This window comes from Chiloscyllium plagiosum, chromosome 11 (genome assembly GCF_004010195.1).
Source record: "Chiloscyllium plagiosum isolate BGI_BamShark_2017 chromosome 11, ASM401019v2, whole genome shotgun sequence".
Taxonomy (NCBI): domain Eukaryota; kingdom Metazoa; phylum Chordata; class Chondrichthyes; order Orectolobiformes; family Hemiscylliidae; genus Chiloscyllium; species Chiloscyllium plagiosum.
In genome coordinates, this window is record NC_057720.1 from 48,990,171 (window position 1) to 49,010,638 (window position 20,468).

At 37.9% G+C, this 20,468-nt stretch overlaps 1 protein-coding gene across 4 annotated transcripts in view; it reads left to right on the forward strand.

The window, feature by feature from the left end:
• The window catches only part of frem1b (Fras1 related extracellular matrix 1b), a 188,441-nt gene that overhangs the window by 138,480 nt on the left and 29,493 nt on the right, over positions 1-20,468 (forward strand). For 3 of the 4 annotated variants that reach the window (XM_043699276.1, XM_043699278.1, XM_043699277.1), the window contains exons 24-27: positions 6,158-6,422; positions 8,422-8,836; positions 16,778-16,979; positions 17,715-17,859. In XM_043699276.1, coding sequence (XP_043555211.1) covers positions 6,158-6,422; positions 8,422-8,836; positions 16,778-16,979; positions 17,715-17,859 — 1,027 coding nt within the window. The remainder of the gene's footprint in view (positions 1-6,157; positions 6,423-8,421; positions 8,837-16,777; positions 16,980-17,714; positions 17,860-20,468) is intronic. The other variant, XR_006312980.1, reaches the window with a different exon arrangement.

A 20,468-nucleotide genomic window follows, 5' to 3' on the forward strand; every position in this document is an offset into this window, starting at 1 on the left:
TGTGATAAGATGAAGTTGCCAGGTGCCCACTCTGACTTCCATGTCAAGAATTCCTGACATCTAGCTTGTTCAGTGCATTTGATCACATATAAAGCTGCATATTAATGAAATGAGTTGCAGTGTTAATAAGGTGTTTAACAAGCTTTAATCCTCCTTAATTGGCAACACACCACTGCCTAGTGTTAAACTTACCTCGCCACTCATCAGATGTATAAAAGATGCGGCAACATGCTCCCAACATCAAAGTAGACCTCACCAGATATTTCACATGATTCTGCCACAAATCTCACCATTGTCTATGTCACTAAGACTGTTGTAAGATTGTGCCTGACATCTTACTCCCTGTAATTAGAGCCATATTAAAAGCAGCAGCCAATGGGTTTTTGTTATATTTGTTTATTTGTACCATCTTCAATTTGAGTTACCGCGGAAAGTGACTTGAAGGTCTTGTTAAGTTAGAGTTAATTGTATAAATGTAGCTATAATTGAACCTGTTTTGTACCTATTTAACAATGTGTGTTAGCTGTCACATAGGCAGCAACACACTAGTAAAGAAAACTGTTTTTGACATGCTTTTATTTAGTATTATTTGTGGTTTTTCAACTTTTTATTCCCCTTCTACAATAATTTCATAGCTAATTGATTTAAGTGGGCAGTATTTTTCTACAAAGAATTTCTTTAAGAATTATCAAAAGAAAGAGGCAAGTTAAAACTCTTTCATAGAAGTCTCAGAATTGTTATGATGCAGAGAGAGGCTGTTCAGCCCAATGTGTTTCCACTGACTCTCTGATCATTTTAACTTTTTGCCAGTCTCCTGCCTTTTCCCTGTAAACTTGCACATTGTTTCTATATAAGTAATCATCCAATTAATTCTTTAAAACTTCAATTGCACCTACCTATAGCACGCTTCCAGGCAGCTCATTCCAGACCCGAACTACTCAGTGGATGAAAAAGTTCTTTCTCACCTTACATTTGCTTCTTTTCCAAAACATTTTACAACTGTGCCTTTTGTTTTTATGTGTCAAAACAGTGTCTTCCTGTCTAGTCTCCAAACCCCTCATGATTTTGAAAACTTCAACCAAATCTTCTCTTACCCTTCTCCTCTACAAGGATAGCAATCTCAATTTCTCTTATCGTTCTTCGTGACTGAAATGTTTACCCCGAGAATTGCTCTTGTAAACTCTTCTGCATGCTCACCAATGCATTCAAACCCTTCCTAGAGTGTGGTGCCCAGAACTGTATGCAACATTCCAACTGAGGTCTAACCAGTGACTTATATAAGTTCATCATAGCCTCCCTGCTCCTTGACTGTATGAAGCATTGAACAAAATGTTTTATTATCAGCTCCCTCTATCAGTCCAAATGAATAAATAATTTTAGAACTAATGATAGTTCTTAAGAAACTAAACATAATATATATCTGCCTTTGTCCACTTCTGTTTCACCCTGGTTTTGATTATGAGCTGCATCACTTTTTAAACAATATTTGGGTCTACATTTATCAAATATGGTGATTTTGTGCTCCTGCTACAGTCAGCCATTTCCTGACATTTTTGGAGGCTACAAGTACCACAGCAAATCCAGAACAAGACAGCTGTTCACCACCTCCTCCAGAGTAGCAAACACCAGCACAATTACAAGTTAGTCAGAGTGCAGTTTATGAGTGTGAGGAAGTAGCACTGGGTGAGTCACAGAGAACAAACAGAGTCAACGGGGGAACTGCTCCCATTGGCAAAAGGGACACTCATTCAAAGTGATTGACAAAAGAACCAGAGGCAATATTAAGAAACAGTGAGTGGGTACAACCTGGAGTGCACTCATGTGGTTTGGAAAAGAAATTTTGTTTGCCTCTCCAAAAAGAATATCGGATAATTATCTGAAGAGAAAAGATTTACAGCAGTAGAGATAAAAGCTGGGAGAATGACACTAGCTTTCATAGAGACCTGGCACAGATATAGTGGGCCAAATGGCCTACTTCTGTGCTTGTAACCATTCTATGTTTCTATAATGAAGATAAATTGGCAGTGACAGAAGAAGAGCAGGAACCCGATAGCTTGACAGCCACACTGCTGTCATTAATGAATCATTAATAAGCAGTGTGGGTTGCTTTGTAATGCTGCTATTGCTATTTTGTGTAAAAAGAGATTAGATTTTGGCCATGCTGAGAATTGAATGTCTCCAATTTGATGCATGTCTGAGCAGGTCATTCATTAAAGCCGCATTTGATCCCTACAATACATTGAGGGACGATAGATGCAGTAAAGTTTGGATGAGAGGTGATCTTGATTGCCAATAGCATTGAAGTTTCAATGGTGTAGATTGGCTCCAGATATCCTTGCAGCAGATGGCATAGTTCTGCAAATGGCTCGCTACTGATCCTGTTTATCCTTCACCTTTTGGCATAGCTGCTGCTCTGTGTGCTCCTGGCCTCCAGTCATAGCCGATACAGCTGTGTAACATTGACTAATAAAGGCAGGAAAATACAATTTGTGCTCTAATAGATTATTTTCCTTTTGGGAAGTGCTTGGTGTCAACATCAGAACTGTCTACAGGGGTATACTTGAGACTAGGGGCTTTGTATTTGGAAATCAATTCAACCTAGTCTTCTACAGTCACTAAAGAGCCTGATTAATGATTTGAAGCAGAAGTGATATGCCTCTTGCTTGTCTTCAACTATCGTTTTTAAGAAGAGCACTCGAGACATTTTTCTTGCCATCATGTGGACTGTGACCTGGATGTGAAAAGGCAATTCTGAATGGTGGTGAGAACAGGTGCTGAAAATGTGATATATGTCACCTGATTACTTTGCTGTGTTTGGCTGTGAGGAAAATAATATTTAAAAGAGGAAAAAGTGGGGGTAGTCAGTTAATCAAGAATATTATCCCTTGTCAGATTATAGCCAGTAATGTAGTAACTGAGAAATTCATTACATTTGTTGCTTAATGTACTTAAAACATGCCAAATTTGAATTGAGTAACATTGCTTGATCCACATAATGGCTGCCCTGGTCCTTCCAGTTGTTACAGTACTGAATTGACCTAGGCCTGGAAGACACTAATGGCACCAATAGTTCTTTGATTCCAGCTGATGTTATTACTGACAATTCAGATCCTAAACCAAGATCTGGCTTGATAAATCAAAATTTGATTTGTTTTGGTTTTAATGAAGTGGGCTGTTGATGAAGCTTAAACATGCAATGTTGCAAATTTTGTTTTAACAATAAAACAGAAGTTATTAACAAAAGAAATGAAAACAGTAGAATAAACCAAACCATCTATTTATAATACGCCATGATTCAAAGATTTTTCAACACACAATGAAAGTATAATCCTAAGCACCCAAAATTCTCCTTCCCAAAAGAAAATGCAATTTTTGTATAGTACCCAAAACACACTTATGGTACAATATCTAAGCACCACTTAAATAATGCGCATGCCCAAGTACCTGTAAGTAACACCTTTGTCAATTTCAGTCACTTGTGACTTCAACTTTTATACAGCTACATCCTGGAGCTATTATACATTTGATTTGAAATGTACTCAGCTCAAAGTAACCTCTTCATGGTATTATGACAACACTTCTGGCTACTAACTCTTTCCTCCATGCCAATCTAGTACTATATCCTTCTTTTCTCAGGAACACTGGTCTGTATAGTTATCCTATTCCAAGCATTTTATAGGATTGCTCAAAACTCAAAATAAAAGTTAAATCAAAAGCTTCCCTCTCTAAGATCTAGGTTTTTCTCTTAAGCTTAGAAAAACAAGTTCCAGATTTTTCTAACATTTGGAGACACCATTATTTACCTATCTGGTTCACAAAACAATCAAAGATAAACAAAGAAACCCATTAGCGATGCACAAAAACTCATTCATTCTAAAGCAACGCCTCAAAATTTTTTAAAAGAAATCAACATGGCTACAAAAATACTTATGTTAATTATTAACCTTGCACACACATAAAACCCAGACATTATTAACTCAAAAATAGAAACCAATTCATGATCAGTTTACTTCACAATAATATACCATTGCGCCAAAGGCACAATTAATGACATTAGACTTATTTTTGACAATGTGATACTAATGAATAGAATACAGTTCTTCAGCTGTTTTGATAACAAATGAGGTCAAAAAGAATGTTAGCTCAAACAGCCTTATATGTTGAAATATATTTCGCTAATCGAATTGTCTGGATATCAGGCAATTGCTTTTGCAGAGATTGTAGAAATAATTTTTTTGCCGTAACTAATCTCCAAATATTTTTCTCACTGTTAATCATTCAAAATACAAAGATCAACAAAACGATTAATTGTTCCCAGCAGAATATTCAATCAGAAATTGTAAAATATTGTGTATGGAAATATGTCATACTCATGATGCCTATAACTGTGTATTAAGTGGCAAAGATCATATATTTGAGTTGCATGTTGATTAAACTCTCATTGATCACCAGAAAAACAGCATTAGTTTATTATTTTATGAAGACATCGTGTCAAGTGTATGTATCAGAGAATATAGTATTCTGTGCGTACGTCAGCTGAAGTGGAACTAAACTGCTTATCACCAAGTGCTGTGATCTTAACTGTAACTGAATTAAGTATTTTCCTCATAGCATTTAAATCAAGAAAACCAAATTACTTTTTGAGGTTGATAATGAAAAACTAATGCCATTAATAGAACTGGAGCCAGCATCTGAAAACACCATTGTTTTGTGGATGCATAAATTACCATGGCTGGCACAGACGAGCAATTAATCATCTAATAACAATTGAAGAGAACTTTACTTAATATACTGAATATTATAAATATGCAAGATAAAAAATATAAAATCTTCAGAAAGATTACCACATGTACTTCAAGTCCTTCAACATTTTTTGGGATAATCTTATTCCATTGTTTTCGGTACAAAGGTGAATAAGTAGACAAGGAGGTTAAATGTAAAGGACCAGCAGAGAAAGTATGACAATCATATACTTGAAATCTGTAACAAAGTAGAAAATGTTGGAATTGCATGGTAGATTATCAAAGTCTGCAAGGGACAGTAAATTTCACTCCTTAGCAAAGGGTTTGACCCTCCAAGGTCAGATTGCACTTTGTTTCCAGAATTACCTTGCTTTTCTTTCAGATTGTAGTGTTTCTTTCTATCTTTACTTCAATATATTATGTAGGCATAATGTTGGTTGATCAGAAGCAGAGTTACTACAAAATCAAGTGAGGATATAACAAAGCAATCGCAGTCATGTGCAAACATTAGTATTGAACACCACTCATGGAAAAGAAATCTTACATCCAAATTTGTTCCGAACACCTGCAGTTTTTTCTTTCCTCTCATTCTATGAAATGCTTTCGAACCTAATTCTAACATTAGTTCAAGTCTAATTCATTTAAAAGCACTGTAGGGGCCCTCTATGGCACATCAGAAATTAAAGAGTTTAGCCCAACTGCATGGCGATGTTTTTTTGTACATAGCAAATTGGCTGTGCTCAGTGGAGCACCAGCTGGAAGCTGTGTACAGAACCCATGTGTTCACCTTTAATGTACTGGAGCATACAGTAAAAGAACTCTCTGAGAATGATGTCACATCAAGCTGCTTGACACATAATACTCTCTTTGATCTCCCACTTTCCATGGCAGTGCATATCCTCAAAATTTATGAGGTGAATATAATCATTTAATATATCTTTTCTTTAACAAGTTGAGTATCTTCATGATTGATGGTGGCAAGTTTAGAAAATCTGGTAAATCTCCCTGAAATGGTGTCAGTCAACCTAGAGAACTGGGTTCAGCTTCTGCAGATCAGCATAGCTGCCAGAAAATGATTGGTACGAGAGAAATAGAAGCAGCCGGCTCTCTGGAGGCTGTGCCTGGCACCGTTTTCTGATGAACATTCACAGTCACAACTGGTGAGAATGAGGAGTGCCATCTGTAAACTGTAAATCCTGAACATTTACTCAATCTGCTGCACCGTGCTGACAATAGGGAGTTCATAAAATCAAAGCCACCCTCACAAATGAAAGCAGAGAGCTGCATTTTAGCAATTAAATTAAGCTAATTCATCACTAAAACAGCTGAGGCTTTCTTCATGGGTGACAATATCTGAGTTTTACATTTTATTTTCCTTCCCCTTACCCTCTCTGTTTTTTTTTAAATTTTGATAGGTGGCATTGTTGTACTCACCAAACCTGTAACTTTAAAAGAGGGTGACAGGGTCACCTTGACGACAGATGTTCTCAAGGCAACAGATGGCACTGGCAAACCCGAAGAGCTATTGTACGCCATCTCTGTGCCACCTGCACATGGTCAGATCGAGTACATCAATTATCCTGGAGTGGCCATTTCCAGTTTCAGCCAGTTGGAAGTAGCAGCCCAGAAGGTTTGCTATGTCCATGACAACAGTCGTGAGGCCAGCACGGATGGATTCAGGTGAGGAGACCTGAACTGTCATAGTCTAGATGTCTGAACAGCAATAATACAGATTGAAACACAAAAATATTGATCATAACAGTCAGTTCTTGCTTATGAGGCAGTATATATTTTGTAACAGAATCGGCTTTCAAAACTGAACGTTACGTAAACATAATGGAAGTGATTTTTCCCTCCCTGAAGTGGCAGGAGAGGCGGCGAGAAGTGGAAATAACGACACTTCTTGGACCTGGGGAGAAGCTTAGCACCCCCTTCTCTCTTCCTCTCTAAGTAAATTTTGGGTGATAAAGTCAATGGGCAACATTCACAGTCTCCCAAATTAAAACCCTTAAGATGTCAATTACTGGCTTTAACTCACCACCTCCTCAATCACCTGCCTTCCTCGCAGGCAAAAAAAATGGCTAACTTCCTGACCCTCATACCGAACCCTCATCCCATGAGAAAACTATGTGAAGTATTTACCCTCTCACCACTGAATTCACCCTGAGAAGTAGGCCTCAATTGCAGATTTCATGAGGCAGAATCTGCATGCGTCTGATTGGACAGCAGCTTCCAGCGATCCAGCATGTCAGTGTCAAGGTCAGTGATTTACTGAGAAACTCGCTGAAGCTCGCCGGTCAGCTCTTAATAAGCCGATTCATGGCTGATTGGGTGCATTGTATCATCACTGGGGGCAATGAGGTAGTCACCGTTGATCCTAGACATTGATCTCCACATGAGCAAAATACAAAATCTGCTATACATAACCATCTACATGCATAATTTGCAAAATGTCTTTTGTAAAATCATTACATTTAAATTTAATGCCACTCTTTTAATCCAGCAGGAAATTAAATTACCCTCACAAAAGCCTCTCAAATCCCAAGAGACAACACAAATATAATTTGATACAGATAATTCTATAGATTAGTTGAACTGAATATCCTACAGCGTAGTTTTGTCAGAGATGACTGACCACTGAGAATTCAAAGTGCTTGCAGTGGAAGGATTAATATCTAGTCATAATCCTATTGTGATGTTTTATTGCTTACTTTGTCAAGGAGAACATTTGTATCAATCATGCCAAGTTTCTTAACTGTGATTATGCAAAACCATAATATGGATTATAGTTCAATATATTCAAATCGTATAATTAAAAATCTATACTAATATTGAAAAAGTTGTTTTTAGATTAGAGGCCTATGTAGGTTTCCATCCTTTGACTATGATGAAATAGATGGTTTTCATGAATGTTTATCACTTTTTGTAGCCGGTACCTTCTGGCATAATCTAGTGCCAAAGCCCAGCTCCCTATCAGCTCTGCTATAATTCATTCTCAGCATTTGGAAGTGATCTGGTTCCAGGTGATTTATTAAATTACTTTTTATTGTGCTACTCCTAACTTGTCCATCTGTTCGGCAGCTCCTAACTCACAATCTGTCTGTAGTTTGCAGAAAGACAAACTGTCAGGGCCTGTTCATGCACTAACACTTGACAATTCTCTTTCGGATTAGATTAATACCAGTTGTGACAGATTTTAAAGCTTGAAAAGAGATGCAAAAAAAATCTTATTAGAGCTTGTTGGAGCACTGATCAATTTTGACAGACACAGGCTGGACGCAAGAGATAGAGCATAATTCATTTTACAAAAACAGAATACAAAGAATACATAGAATATGCTTTTTGAAATTTCAAAGGAACCCACATCAAAATATTTAAAAGATTAAGCAATAATCCTGTTATCAACAATTAGGGTGGGCTTGTGAATTGGCTGGAAAGAAAGATGGGTATTGCTATTTGTGGGCTAGTAGAACAATGTCCAAAAAAACACCAACAGATGATGGATACAGATGATTAACAAAATCACTATCCTTGGCACACACATTTGAATTTAAAGTGAAAACCTTTTCATCAGGATTGATTGGGATAATTACTCTAAAAATGAGACTTCCTAACAGATGCCATTATCTGCTATGGTGGAATTAAGTCCTTTCTGATTCGTACTCTTGTTTTCCCACAGATTTTTTATTAGCAATGGGATAACAGTTAAAAACAGCTCCATGGAGTTTAACATTGAGCGAACTGACCGTATCATGCCTACTCTAGTCAATAATAAAGGTCTTCAGTTACCAGATGGAGCCAAATTGGTCATCTCTCCTGACAATCTTCAACTCTCAGATCCAGACACTCCCTTGATGAACCTAACCTACATTATTATCCAGCCTCCTCAGCATGGCAACATCTACCTGAAAGAAAACATTCTTTCCCAGCCCCATTTCACACAGTTGAATGTGAATAATTTGGACATTTCCTACAAACACAGAGCAGGCTCCTCTGAGCTTGACCATTTTACATTCATTGCTTCTGATGGAACCAATCATGGCTTTTTAGTCAATGGCCAGATGACAAAGGAGCCTGTTATATTCAGATTACAGGTATGTGGATATTATCTATACAATGACACAAAACTCATTTAAGAATCAATTATTCTGCAGGTATTTACTAAATAAGTAACAAATTATCCGTGGCTGATAAAATAAATTGGTGGTATTATAGTATTCACTCATAAATGTAATAAATTGCGTTTAATATATTGCACCAATAGAAGTATTCATTCAGTCATCAGTTCAATTGTTGTCCAACTGTTTAAAGTAGGTGAAATTAGAAATTGTTCTTTGCCTATTTCATTTTTAATTAATACTTACATTCAAACCATTTTAATTTATCTAATTTACAACCAGCTCTTCTAAAATATTTCATGTATTTAATAGTTTTTAATAATAACAATTTGAGTGGGTGGTACGGAGAGGGCACAATTAATGGTTTTACTGGAACCAATGTCTCCAGCTTAACTTTCCTCTATCCCGTCGATCCCGGACCCCAGCATTGACTAAAACCCAACATGGATCTCTGTAAAATCTTAATACGTAGTAAATCAATTTTAAATTAATTTAACTTAAAAGCTGTTTAAATTAAAACAAGTGTTTGATCTGTTCCGAAAATGAAAAATTTTGAATAAATTTGCTTTCATTTCAGAAGAAATTATTTCTTAATGGGGTTTAGCAACAAATACATGATAAATGAGCCCAAGGGACATTGATAGCTTTTTAAAAAAATATAATCCAGAATACACTTCTAAAAAGGGTAAGGAAAGTAGGTTAAATAGTAATTTTCAAAAGGTAACCAGAAGTACACTTAAAAGGAAACATTTGCATGGCTACAAGGAAGAGAGAGGGAGTGGGAAGTATGAGGATAACCCTAGTAAAAAAATAAACAGACATGCTGACTGAGCGGCCTTCTGTGCTGACTTAACACTCAAATATTAAGAATTAAACAATATGCTCCTTCAAAATTGTTAGTGGAACACCTATTACCAATTTCTATTATTATCTGTTCTTTGCAATTACAAGACAAAATGCCCTTTCACCACAACTACATGAAAATAAATATAGGGAATATATCAAAGTGTAGCAGCTGTACAGTTGAAATTTACAAGCATTATTTTGATTTCAAATATACCTTATCATGCTGATGTTAATTTGATCAATTTTGGTGCCCAATGAATTATTCTTATAAACTAATTAAGCAGTCATATTGCCCATAGATAACTTTATTTTTAGTTATTTTTTGCTTTTTCATTGAATGGTCCTTGTAAAATTTTTATATTTTGGTTTCAAAAGCAAAACACGTCATTGTCTACTTGTTAAAAAAATAATATCTGCAATAAAATTAACATTCATATCACATGTCACAGAATGAATAGGGTTCAGATTTTTGAGTTACAATTTAAGCATTTTCTTGCATTAATCTAAAGATTTAATATTAATAGAGCTATTTCAGTGCTACAACCAATAATATTCAAAATAGGAAGTTAATTTACCATTTGTTTTAACACCTTTTTATTTTAGGTTGTTTGTGAGCTTGCTTAATGACATTATCCTTTGGGATCACTAGTATGTCATAATAAAGGCTTTTAATGTAAATTAATAGGCAGTGCCCATTAAACCGTGAATCTCACACAAATAATTACTGTTTTAACATTTCAATAAATTAACTCGTTGAGCACTACACTGCAACACTGTCTTGTGGCATAATAAAAGAATACAATTCTCCTCTCTTCATTAAACTGAAAAGTAAAAACTGAAAGAACTGTAGATGTTGTAAATCAGAAACAAAAAAGCTCAGCAGGTCTGGCAGCATCTGTGAAGAGAAATCAGAGTTAACATTTTAGGTCCGGTGACCCTTTCTCAGAATTTCTGAGGAAGGGTCAACAAAGCCGAAACGTTAACTCTGATCTCAGTTCACAGATGCTGCCGGACCTGCTGAGCTTTTCCAGCAAATTCAGTTTTTGATTTTATTTTAGAGTGTTGTTGAAACTACTTTAAAATGCTTGGAGGTATACTGTTTCAAGATCAATAAGAGGCCTCATCATGAGTGTGAACGGGAAGCCTCTGTACTCCTCCAATACTGACAAGACACCATTCAACCCCTCCCCAAACCCCCACAGGTCACCATTTTCACCTTCTGAACCACAAATATAGAAGCACCTAGCTGAATCCTTAACCCCAACCACACTTGTATCTGTCTCTGACCTTGTACACAATGAGGAAGAAGTTCTGCCCATTGCCTGGAACTCCTGCAGTTTGGATCTTTATTTACTTACAATATTGAGGAGTAACGTGAGTGGTCTATGTCAACTGGTGTAGGCTTTTAGCAGTATTAAAAAGATAGTGGATGAAGGAAAATGAAGAAATCATAGACAAATGATACCTACCGTGGGATTAAAAGTGATCATGTCCAGTGCTTATGCTATTGGACAAATATTCCAAAGACCGGACTGATCAATCAGACAATGTGAATTCAAGTTTCACCATGAGCTTCAAGAATTTGAACATAATTTAAAAAATCTGGGCTAAAAGCTGATCTCAGTAAAAGTGATCACAAAACCTGCAGAAAGCATTAAAAACTCAATTGGTTCACAAATGTCTTTTCAAAGAATGAAACTTTTCACATTGTTTATGTGACTCTTATGAAGTGACCTTTGAAGTGACTTAGTAACCTGTTCAATTGCATCAAATGACATGGCTATAGTGCAAGACATAGTCTCCTTTCATCCCTTGGATGAGCAATAAGTGCACCAGCCTTGCCAAGGACAGCTACATCCTGAGAACAACTTAAAAACAACACTTTAAAGGAAAGGTTGTGAGATGCAGAGATTTTTGAGACTTTCAGAAAAATAAAGTTTCAGTGCATCAGACAACACAATGTGGAGCTCAAAAGTGGAAATAGAATGGAGGATGATTTAATTAGAGAACAGGAAAACCAAAGAGGAAATTCAGAATATTACCAATACTTTAATATCAGCAGAATAGCGAAAGAAAAGAAAGGTTCAACAAAGCTGGAGGATAATTGTACCAAAGGTTTAGATCATTTATCAGAGGACAAATTGAGACCATTTCTATTGTTCATATTTCATTGATTAATTTGAGTTTTTAATTACAATCTCACTAACTGGAGTCTTTGAAAAACTTCAAGGCTACAACTGTTAACTGAACACAATAAGTTAAAAGAAGCACATTAACACAAATAGAATAATGACTTTAGGTGAGAGCAAGTATTTTGATAATAAATAATAGTAATGAGGACTTAAGCTGCATCCACAGAAAAAAAAGGGAAAAACTGCCAACAAACATACGTATGGTTAATTAACTACTAAACAGCAATTAAAATCAATTAATAAATTACAGGAAAATTTAAGATTAGACCTACACTGAAGAATATTTTTGGGTCAAAGTGAAGACATATTTTTATTTTGTATTATTTTCTTTCACTCTAACATTATTCATCTACAATGTTTAGGACTGCATTATTAAATCATTTCCATGAGATGACACACACGCGCAACATTAACAGTAAATATCAGAATTATATAAATAATTGTATATTATGGACCCACACAGTATACAAACCCAAATGCATATTTATCTCTTTTAACAGCACTACCTCCCTTAATAAATGTAGAAGTTAGTGACTAGAAAAACAAGTTGGTTTCCTGTGCAGAGGATGTCTGTTGAGTACCTATATGGGTTAATTAGGCAGGCGCTGATGCGGACTGAATCTGAGAGACATTTTTGGCAAAACTTCAAAAGTGGATGTTCTGGAATAAATTAACTTTGTGATTCTCAAATGCTCCAGTTCCAAGGTTGCACAATGATGTTCCATATTTGAATGTGGTTTAAAACCATAAAGGGTGCCTATCAGGGTATGCTTCCAAAGAATCTTGTAATAAGGACATTTCTGAATTCTATAAATTACAACTTCTCAATGTCCCTTTTTATGCTTTATTTGTTTAATTTACCGAAGGCGCTGACTTGTGCTAGAATGTGATTTCACAGCGTCTGACAGCTCTTCAGTTCCAAGTCTCCATTTGTGTGGTGAAGGAGAACTTTTAACCTAACTCACTGGATGCAATATACACAGAATTGGGAAGAACACCATCAGCTTCATAAGAGACTAAAATTTGAGCTCTTGAATACTTATTGTATCTAACCTAGTCAGTTTCCTGATGGGTGATTTAGAGTGACATTGTCCCCAAAACAGCTATTTTCTAAAGGGTTGAAAAAGGTATCATAAACTAGAAGTTTCCCAGCCAGCACCTCCACATGCGACCCTCATGGTGAGATGTTTTTCATATCATATCTATAGAAATCTCTGTAATCTGTGGCACACTGTATAGACACTCAGAAAAGCCAGCCAGTAGCATACTCCAATTCCAAATTCATCACTGAATCTGCGACTACCAATATCCTTGGAGTTTCCATTGACCAGAAACTGAACTGGACTCACTATATAAACTCAATGGCTACAAGAGCAGGATAGGTTCTAGGAATACTGCAACAAGTAACCCACTTCCTGACTCCCCAAAGCTTGTCTACCATCTACAAGGCACATGCCAGGAGTGTGATTATGATACTCGCCACTTGCATGGAAGAATGCAACTCCAACAACATTTAGGAAGCCTAACACCATCCAGGACATAATAGCCCACTTGACTGACAAACATCCACAAATATTCAGTCAACATGGCTTTGTGCGTGGGAAATCATGTCTCACAAACATGATTGAGTTTTTTGAGGAAGTAACAAAGAGGATTGATGAGGGCAGAGTGGTAGATGTGATCTATATGGACTTAAGTAAGGCGTTCGACAAGGTTCCCCATGGGAGACTGATTAACAAGGTTAGATCTCATGGAATACAGGGAGAACTAGCCAGTTGGATACAGAACTGTCTCAAAGGTAGAGGGTGGTATTGGAGGGTTGCTTTTCAAACTGGAGGCCTGTGACCAGATGAGTGCCACAAGGATCGGTGCTCGATCCTCTACTTTTTGTCATTTACATAAATGATTTGGATGCGAGCATAAGTTAGAACGTTTGCAGATGACACCAAAATTGGCGGTGTAGTGGACAGCGAAGAAGGTTACCTCAGACTAAAACAGGATCTTGACCAGATGGGCCAATGGGCTGAGAAGTGGCAGATGGAGTTTAATTCAGATAAATGCGAGGTGCTGCATTTTGGGAAAGCAAATCTTAGCAGGACTTATACACTTAATGGAAGGTCCTAGAGAGTGTTACTGAACAAAGAGACCTTGGAGTGCAGGTTCATAGCTCCTTGAAAGTGAAGTCGCAGCCTCAGGCGACTGACTGTGTGGAGTTTGCACTATCTCCCCGTGTCTGCGTGGGTTTCCTCCGGGTGCTCCGGTTTCCTCCCACAGTCCAAAGATGTGCAGGTCAGGTGAATTGGCCTTGCTAAATTGCCTGTAGTGTTAGGTAAGGGGTAAATGTAGGGGTATGGGTGGGTTATGCTTCGGCGGGTCGGTGTGGACTTGTTGGGCCGAGGGCCTGTTTCCACACTGTAATGTAATCTAAAAAAAAAGATAGTAAAGAAGACGATTGGTATGCTTTCCTTTAATTGTCAGAGTATTGAGTACAGGAGTTGGGAGGTTATGTTGCAGCTGTACAGGACATTGGTTAGGCCACTGTTGGAATATTGCGTGCAATTCTGGTCTCCTTCCTATCGGAAAGATGTTGTGAAACTTGAAAGGGTTCAGTAAAGATTTACAAGGATGTTGCCAGGGTTGGAGGATTTGAGCTATGGGGAGAGGCTGCACAGGCTGGGGCTGTTTCCTTGTCCGTCAGAGGGTGGGGGGTGACCTTACAGAGGTTTACAAAATTATGAGGGGCATGTATAGGGTAAATAGTCAAAGTCTTTTCCCTGTTATCAGGAAGTCCAGAACTAGAGGGCATAGGTTTAGGGTGAGAGTGGAAAGATATAAAAGAGACCTAAGGGGCAACCTTTTCACACAGAGGGTAGTACGTGTATGGAATGAGCTGCTAGAGGAAGTGGTGGAGGCTGGTACAATTGCAACATTTAAAAGGCATTTGGATGGGTATATGAATAGTAAGGGTTTGGAGGGATATGGGCCAGGTTCTGGCAGGTGGGACTAGATTGGGTTGGGATATCTAGTCGGCATGGACGGGTTAGACCAAAGAGTCTGTTTCCATGCGGTACATCTCTATGACTCTATGACTCCAATCCACCACCAATACTAAACAGCAGCAGTATGTACCACCTTCAAGATGCACTACTGAAATTCGCCAAAGATCCTTAGACAGCACCTTCCAATTCCACAACCACTTCCATCGAGAAGGTCAAGGGTAGCAGCTACATGGGAACACTACCACTCGTAAGTTCCCCTCCAAGTCACAAGCCATCCTCACTCAAAAATATAGTACCATTTCCTTCAGTGTCTCCCTCTGGAATTCCCTCTTTGATGTGTGAGTTTACCTCGAGTACATGGACTGCAGTACTTCAAGAAGGCAGCTCACCACAATCTTTTCAAGGGCAACTAGGAGCAGGCAAGAAATGCTGGCCCAGTCAGCAATGCTAATGTCTCCATGAGTGAATAACAAAATGTCAATCTTGATTGTCCAGCAGGAGAGGAGGAATCGAATGTGTTCATGTTTAAGAGGTTCCCATCTTTGTTTCTTTAATGGATAGTTCTTAGAATTTCAGATTTTGTGAAGAACAAACTCACACACAACAGGGTTTGATTGAACCATAAAGTTGATGTTTTACTGATTCCCTGAAAATCCCACATAAAGTTAAGCCACATCTGGAAAATTTTGTACAATTCTGGTTGCCACATTACCAGAAGAATGTGGAGGCTTTGGAGAGGATACAGAAACCAGGAAGTTGCCTGGTTTGGAGGGTATTAGTTATGATGAGAGATTGGACAAACTTGGTTTGTTTCCACTTGAATGTCGAAGAATGAAGGGTGACCTGATAGAAGTTTACAAAATTATGAGAGATAGAATGGATAGTTGGAGTTTTTTTCCAAGGGTAGAAAGGTTTAATGTAAAAGGTGGAAAGTTGAAAGGTGATGGGAGAGGCAAGTTTTTTTAAAATCTGGATTGCAGTCAGACGTATCCCAATTCTGACAGTGGCCAACAGACTCTTAGTGTTAAAGTGACATCTCGGTGTGACATACTTCCAGATTTCACCTCACTGCTTATCGAAAGCATAAAAGATGGAGTGAGATGTTTGTGATTGGGAGATAGGCCTCACCGAATGTCTTGCCTGATTATGCTTTAAATCTTGCCAAAGCCCACATCTTTCAGACCGCCATAAGATTCCACCCACAGTTTTCTTTGGGAATTATTTTCCTGCAACCTGCTCATGACAAATTAGAAGGAGCAATTCAGAACTTGATGGTATTAAATTGTCTGAAACATTCTCAAAAGCAGAAAAAGACAATGAAATTTTAATAGTAGAAATTTAAACTATTAATTTAGTGATCAATCAACACAATGAACAATAATAACACATTGGTAGTTTTTGTCTTCTGGTTGACATGATAGGAGGATTTGTCTCTTAAATGTCTCTGCAGAAGTAAGAGTACATTTTATCAAAAAATTTTTATTTACAGTGTAAGTCTACATATGGATCAATACAAGCTCAGAGGGTCTCCTCATGGGCTTTTTCTCCAACTCACTTTCTCAGTTATATAATGTCAGATAATCATTACATTATGACCCTTCAGGCTCAAACTATTACTCCACAAGCCAAAGCAAGATCTTGAATTGTTAAGCACGATGAAGCAAATTGCTCCTTTCAGTGATGTCTATTTTCTATGATTCATTCAATAAAAGTAAATAGGAGAAGGTGACTAACATATTGGCAAAGATTATGGAAAGTAACAACAGACAATTTGAAAACAGAATTAGGATAATCTGATTAACAGTTTCCGAAGGTGTGGATCATTGATAAATAATGTCCCAAGAAAACAATCTACATATCTAACAGTATATTAATTGCAGGTGAAGCATGTTGACAAAGCTTCTCCCTATATTCTCATCAATCAAAGCCCAACTACAGTTCACAAACTGAAAGATGGACGTTTTGCTATCTACATCACTGCCCAGAACTTAAAATCCTCAGATGTGGACAGCAAACATGAGGAGCTGATCTATACGATTCTCCGTCCACCTTTCTATGGATACTTGGAAAGTACTACTACAGGTATTCAATTAATTGATGCAAACATGATAATCAGAGCATTAATTTTCTAAAGATCTGAAACAATTGAAGTTGTGTTTATAATTGCAAATACATGCAAAATGCTTGGCATTAATATGGTATCTCATGTTGAAATGTCTATTTAATTTTCACAGTGTGGAAAATGTTTTGTTTTGCAAAATATAGAAAGCATTAGTGTTGTTGTTTTAGATTTCTGGATTTGTCAGGTAGACCCCATCAATAAATTGGGTGCAGCACAGTGATATCAGATCTCTTCCCACTTGTTCTCCTGTCATTGTGCAAAACATTCACCTACCACCAGAACAACGTGTTTAGGTGTTTCTGCATAGGGATGAATAAAATTATATCATTAAAATTAATGATTTTCTGTCATTTTTAATGCAGTTGCTAGGTTTAGTTTATTCTCCCCTAGAAAACAGCCTTCATCTGTTTCATAAGCATGAATCAAGGGTGCCACGCGTTCTGTACAAATTGGGGAGTTGGACATGCATTCACTTTAATATGATTTGCATTGTTCTTCATATTGCCAAAACTTTCACTGTGGGGCATGCTAAAATGAGTGGGCAGAGATCTGGCAAAAGCTTCTACACCACTAGCACTGGCTATGCTGAATGGCAAAACTGCCAAAGAGTCTAATGTGTTAATAAATTGCTGCATCTTTCTTCAGTGATGGTGAATACAAAATAAACTCTCTGGCATGAAAATGATATATTGCAGGTGGATACATTCAAGGCTCATTTACCCAGAAAGAGGTGGACAGACGTACAATTCGCTACATCATCAGTCCCTCCATAGAACTGACATCTGACAGCTTTGAGTTCAAAGTATCTGACACTGCAGGAAACTCTAATGCACCAGAAATGTATGTTTGTACAATGTCTGATCTTCCAAAGAAATTGCATTTTGTAGAGCAGGTGTTGCCTTTATGGTTTTTCAGGCAAATCAAATTGTTGCAAAGTGGAATTTGCTCTTTTTCAGGTGTGTTGCCCCAAAATGGTCATTTGTTTCTGCTTCCTCAAAGAACACCATTTTACATTAGTGGTAGGTCTGGAATATGTGTGTCTCTTCGGAATAACTCACACCTTTGTGGTTACAGCAGAATTCAATTCAATGCAAAACGTATGCAGCCTTGAGGGTGGGAATTCTGATGCCATAGCAGATCTCAAAGGGATACATATGTTTTCAGCAGTGGAAGTTTGCAGCAGGAAAAAATATATGAACTATTTAAAACAGATGGCTGGTTGGACTTCAAGGACCCAGGGGAGGAAGAGCCTGAGCTAGAAAAAAATGCTGAAATGTTGCAGCAAAGGGCAATTGTCATTTTGGGGTCAGGGCTAATGCCTGGGCATTGTTTGTGGAGGTTACTTTGAAAGAGGTGAGTATGGTTTCATGTATAACGGAATGCAGCATAGATGAGGCAGAACTTAACTTTATCCAAGCAAATGCATCCTTAATATGGCTTTGATTGCAATCATTTTATGACTGTGAAAGAGCTTTTGCCTCAACTGACTGCATTTAACGTGGTTGTGTTTTGATCACTTAGGAATGTTTTAGTTTTATCACGTGATAGAAATACAACCATTATTTATACATACCTCACCTTCCAGCCTTCAAAGAAATTGTTATGTATTCATTCCAAAGAATTCAAAATAATCTCACTCTGGATTCAAAATTCTGGATTTTCAGTAAATGTATTTCTTACAGGCATGCAATGTTGCTTAGCACTCATCAGCAAAGCATGAGTGAAGATGGAACCACGGGTGTACATTTCCATAAAAATTATTTCCTAGGAGTTTGCAAATACCCAAATGACCATATACCCACCATTCCTGCCCAGAAACTCCTCTGCCACTAGGTCCAATTCTCCTCTTTCCCCCAAAAGTGGCTATCCCCATCACTAGGAGGTCTGGCAGCATCTGTGGAGAGAAAGCAAAATTAGCGTTTCGAACCAGTGACCCTTTTTCAGAGCTGAGTTGCTCCAGTAATTTCTGTTTTTGTTTTGGATCTCCGACAGCTGCAGTTCTTTGTTTTAATTCACTCGATCACTTACTTGGCTCCCTTCTTACCTTCAATAAGTGAAAAATACTACAGATGCTGGAAATCTGAAATAATGACAAAGTACTAGAGAAACTCTGCAGGCCTGGCTGCATCCATGAAAGAGAGGAACAGCGTTAAAAATTCAAGTCTGATGTGACTCTTCTCCAAAAGCCTTCTTGCCTTGTGCCTTATCACTACTCCAACATGGTACCCTATTCCATCTGTTACTCAACCCAGCTTGGACCCATCTTAACAACACACTTACCTTCCATTCATACTCTTACACAAGAACTGTCAAAGCATATAGCAACTGCTGCCATGAGAAATGAGTCAGAAGTCACATGACACCAGTTTATAGTCCAACCGGTTTATTTGAAATCACAAGCTTTGAGAACTCCAAAAGCCTGTTGGACTATAACCTGATGTCATGTAATTTCTAACTTTGTGCACCCCAGCCCAACACAGGCATCTCGACATCATGAGACATGAGGCATTGTTTACCTTTGCTTGACTCTCCCGCACCATGAGGACACAGTTAAATTTAAAATAGTGCTTTGATTTTCTGTAGGTTCTGTGGTTTAGTATGAAAAAGTAGGAGCAGAATGCTATTCTATGGTTGCCACTGTTTGGCAAATATGGCCTGATGTAGCTAGTCCCTAGCTTTATATAAATAACATAACAAATAGCATCCTGTGTTTTTTTTTCTAAAAAGCCCCTACGTCAATGCCGAAAGAACTGCAGATGCCATAAATCAGAAACGGAAACAGAAATTCCTTGAAAAGCTCGGCAGTTCTGTCAGCATCTGTGAAGAGTAATCAGAATTAACATTTCGGGCGCGATGATCCTTCTTCACAAGTTCTGAGGAAGGGTCACCGGACCTGAAATGTTAACTCTCATTTCTCTTCACAGATGCTACCAGACTTACAATAAAATTGTTGCTCCCTTTGAAATTTAAGATTTTGTGCTTGTCTAGATGAGCGCAATCTGGAATGCTTTAATAGTCTGTCTCTTAGCTATACTCGATAAACTAATGATTGGAACAATTGCACCAATATAGGGACAAAAACAGCGGTCACTATTCTTCCTGCCAAAGTGAACAATTCCACATTTTTCATCATTACACTCCTGAAAACGTGTTGCTGGAAAAGCGCAGCAGGTCAGGCAGCATCCAAGGAGCAGGAGAATTGACGTTTCGGGCATGAGCCCTTCTTCAGGAATGAGGAAAGTGTGTCCAGCAGGCTAAGATAAAAGGTAGGGAGGAGGGACATGGGGGAGGGGCGTCGGAAATGTGATAGGTGGAAAGAGGTCAAGGTGAGGGTGATAGGTCAGACTGGAGTGGGGGCAGAGAGGTCAGGAAGAAGATTGCAGGTTAGGAAGGTGGTTTCCTCATTCCTGAAGAAGGGCTTATGCCCGAAACGTCGATTCTCCTGTTCC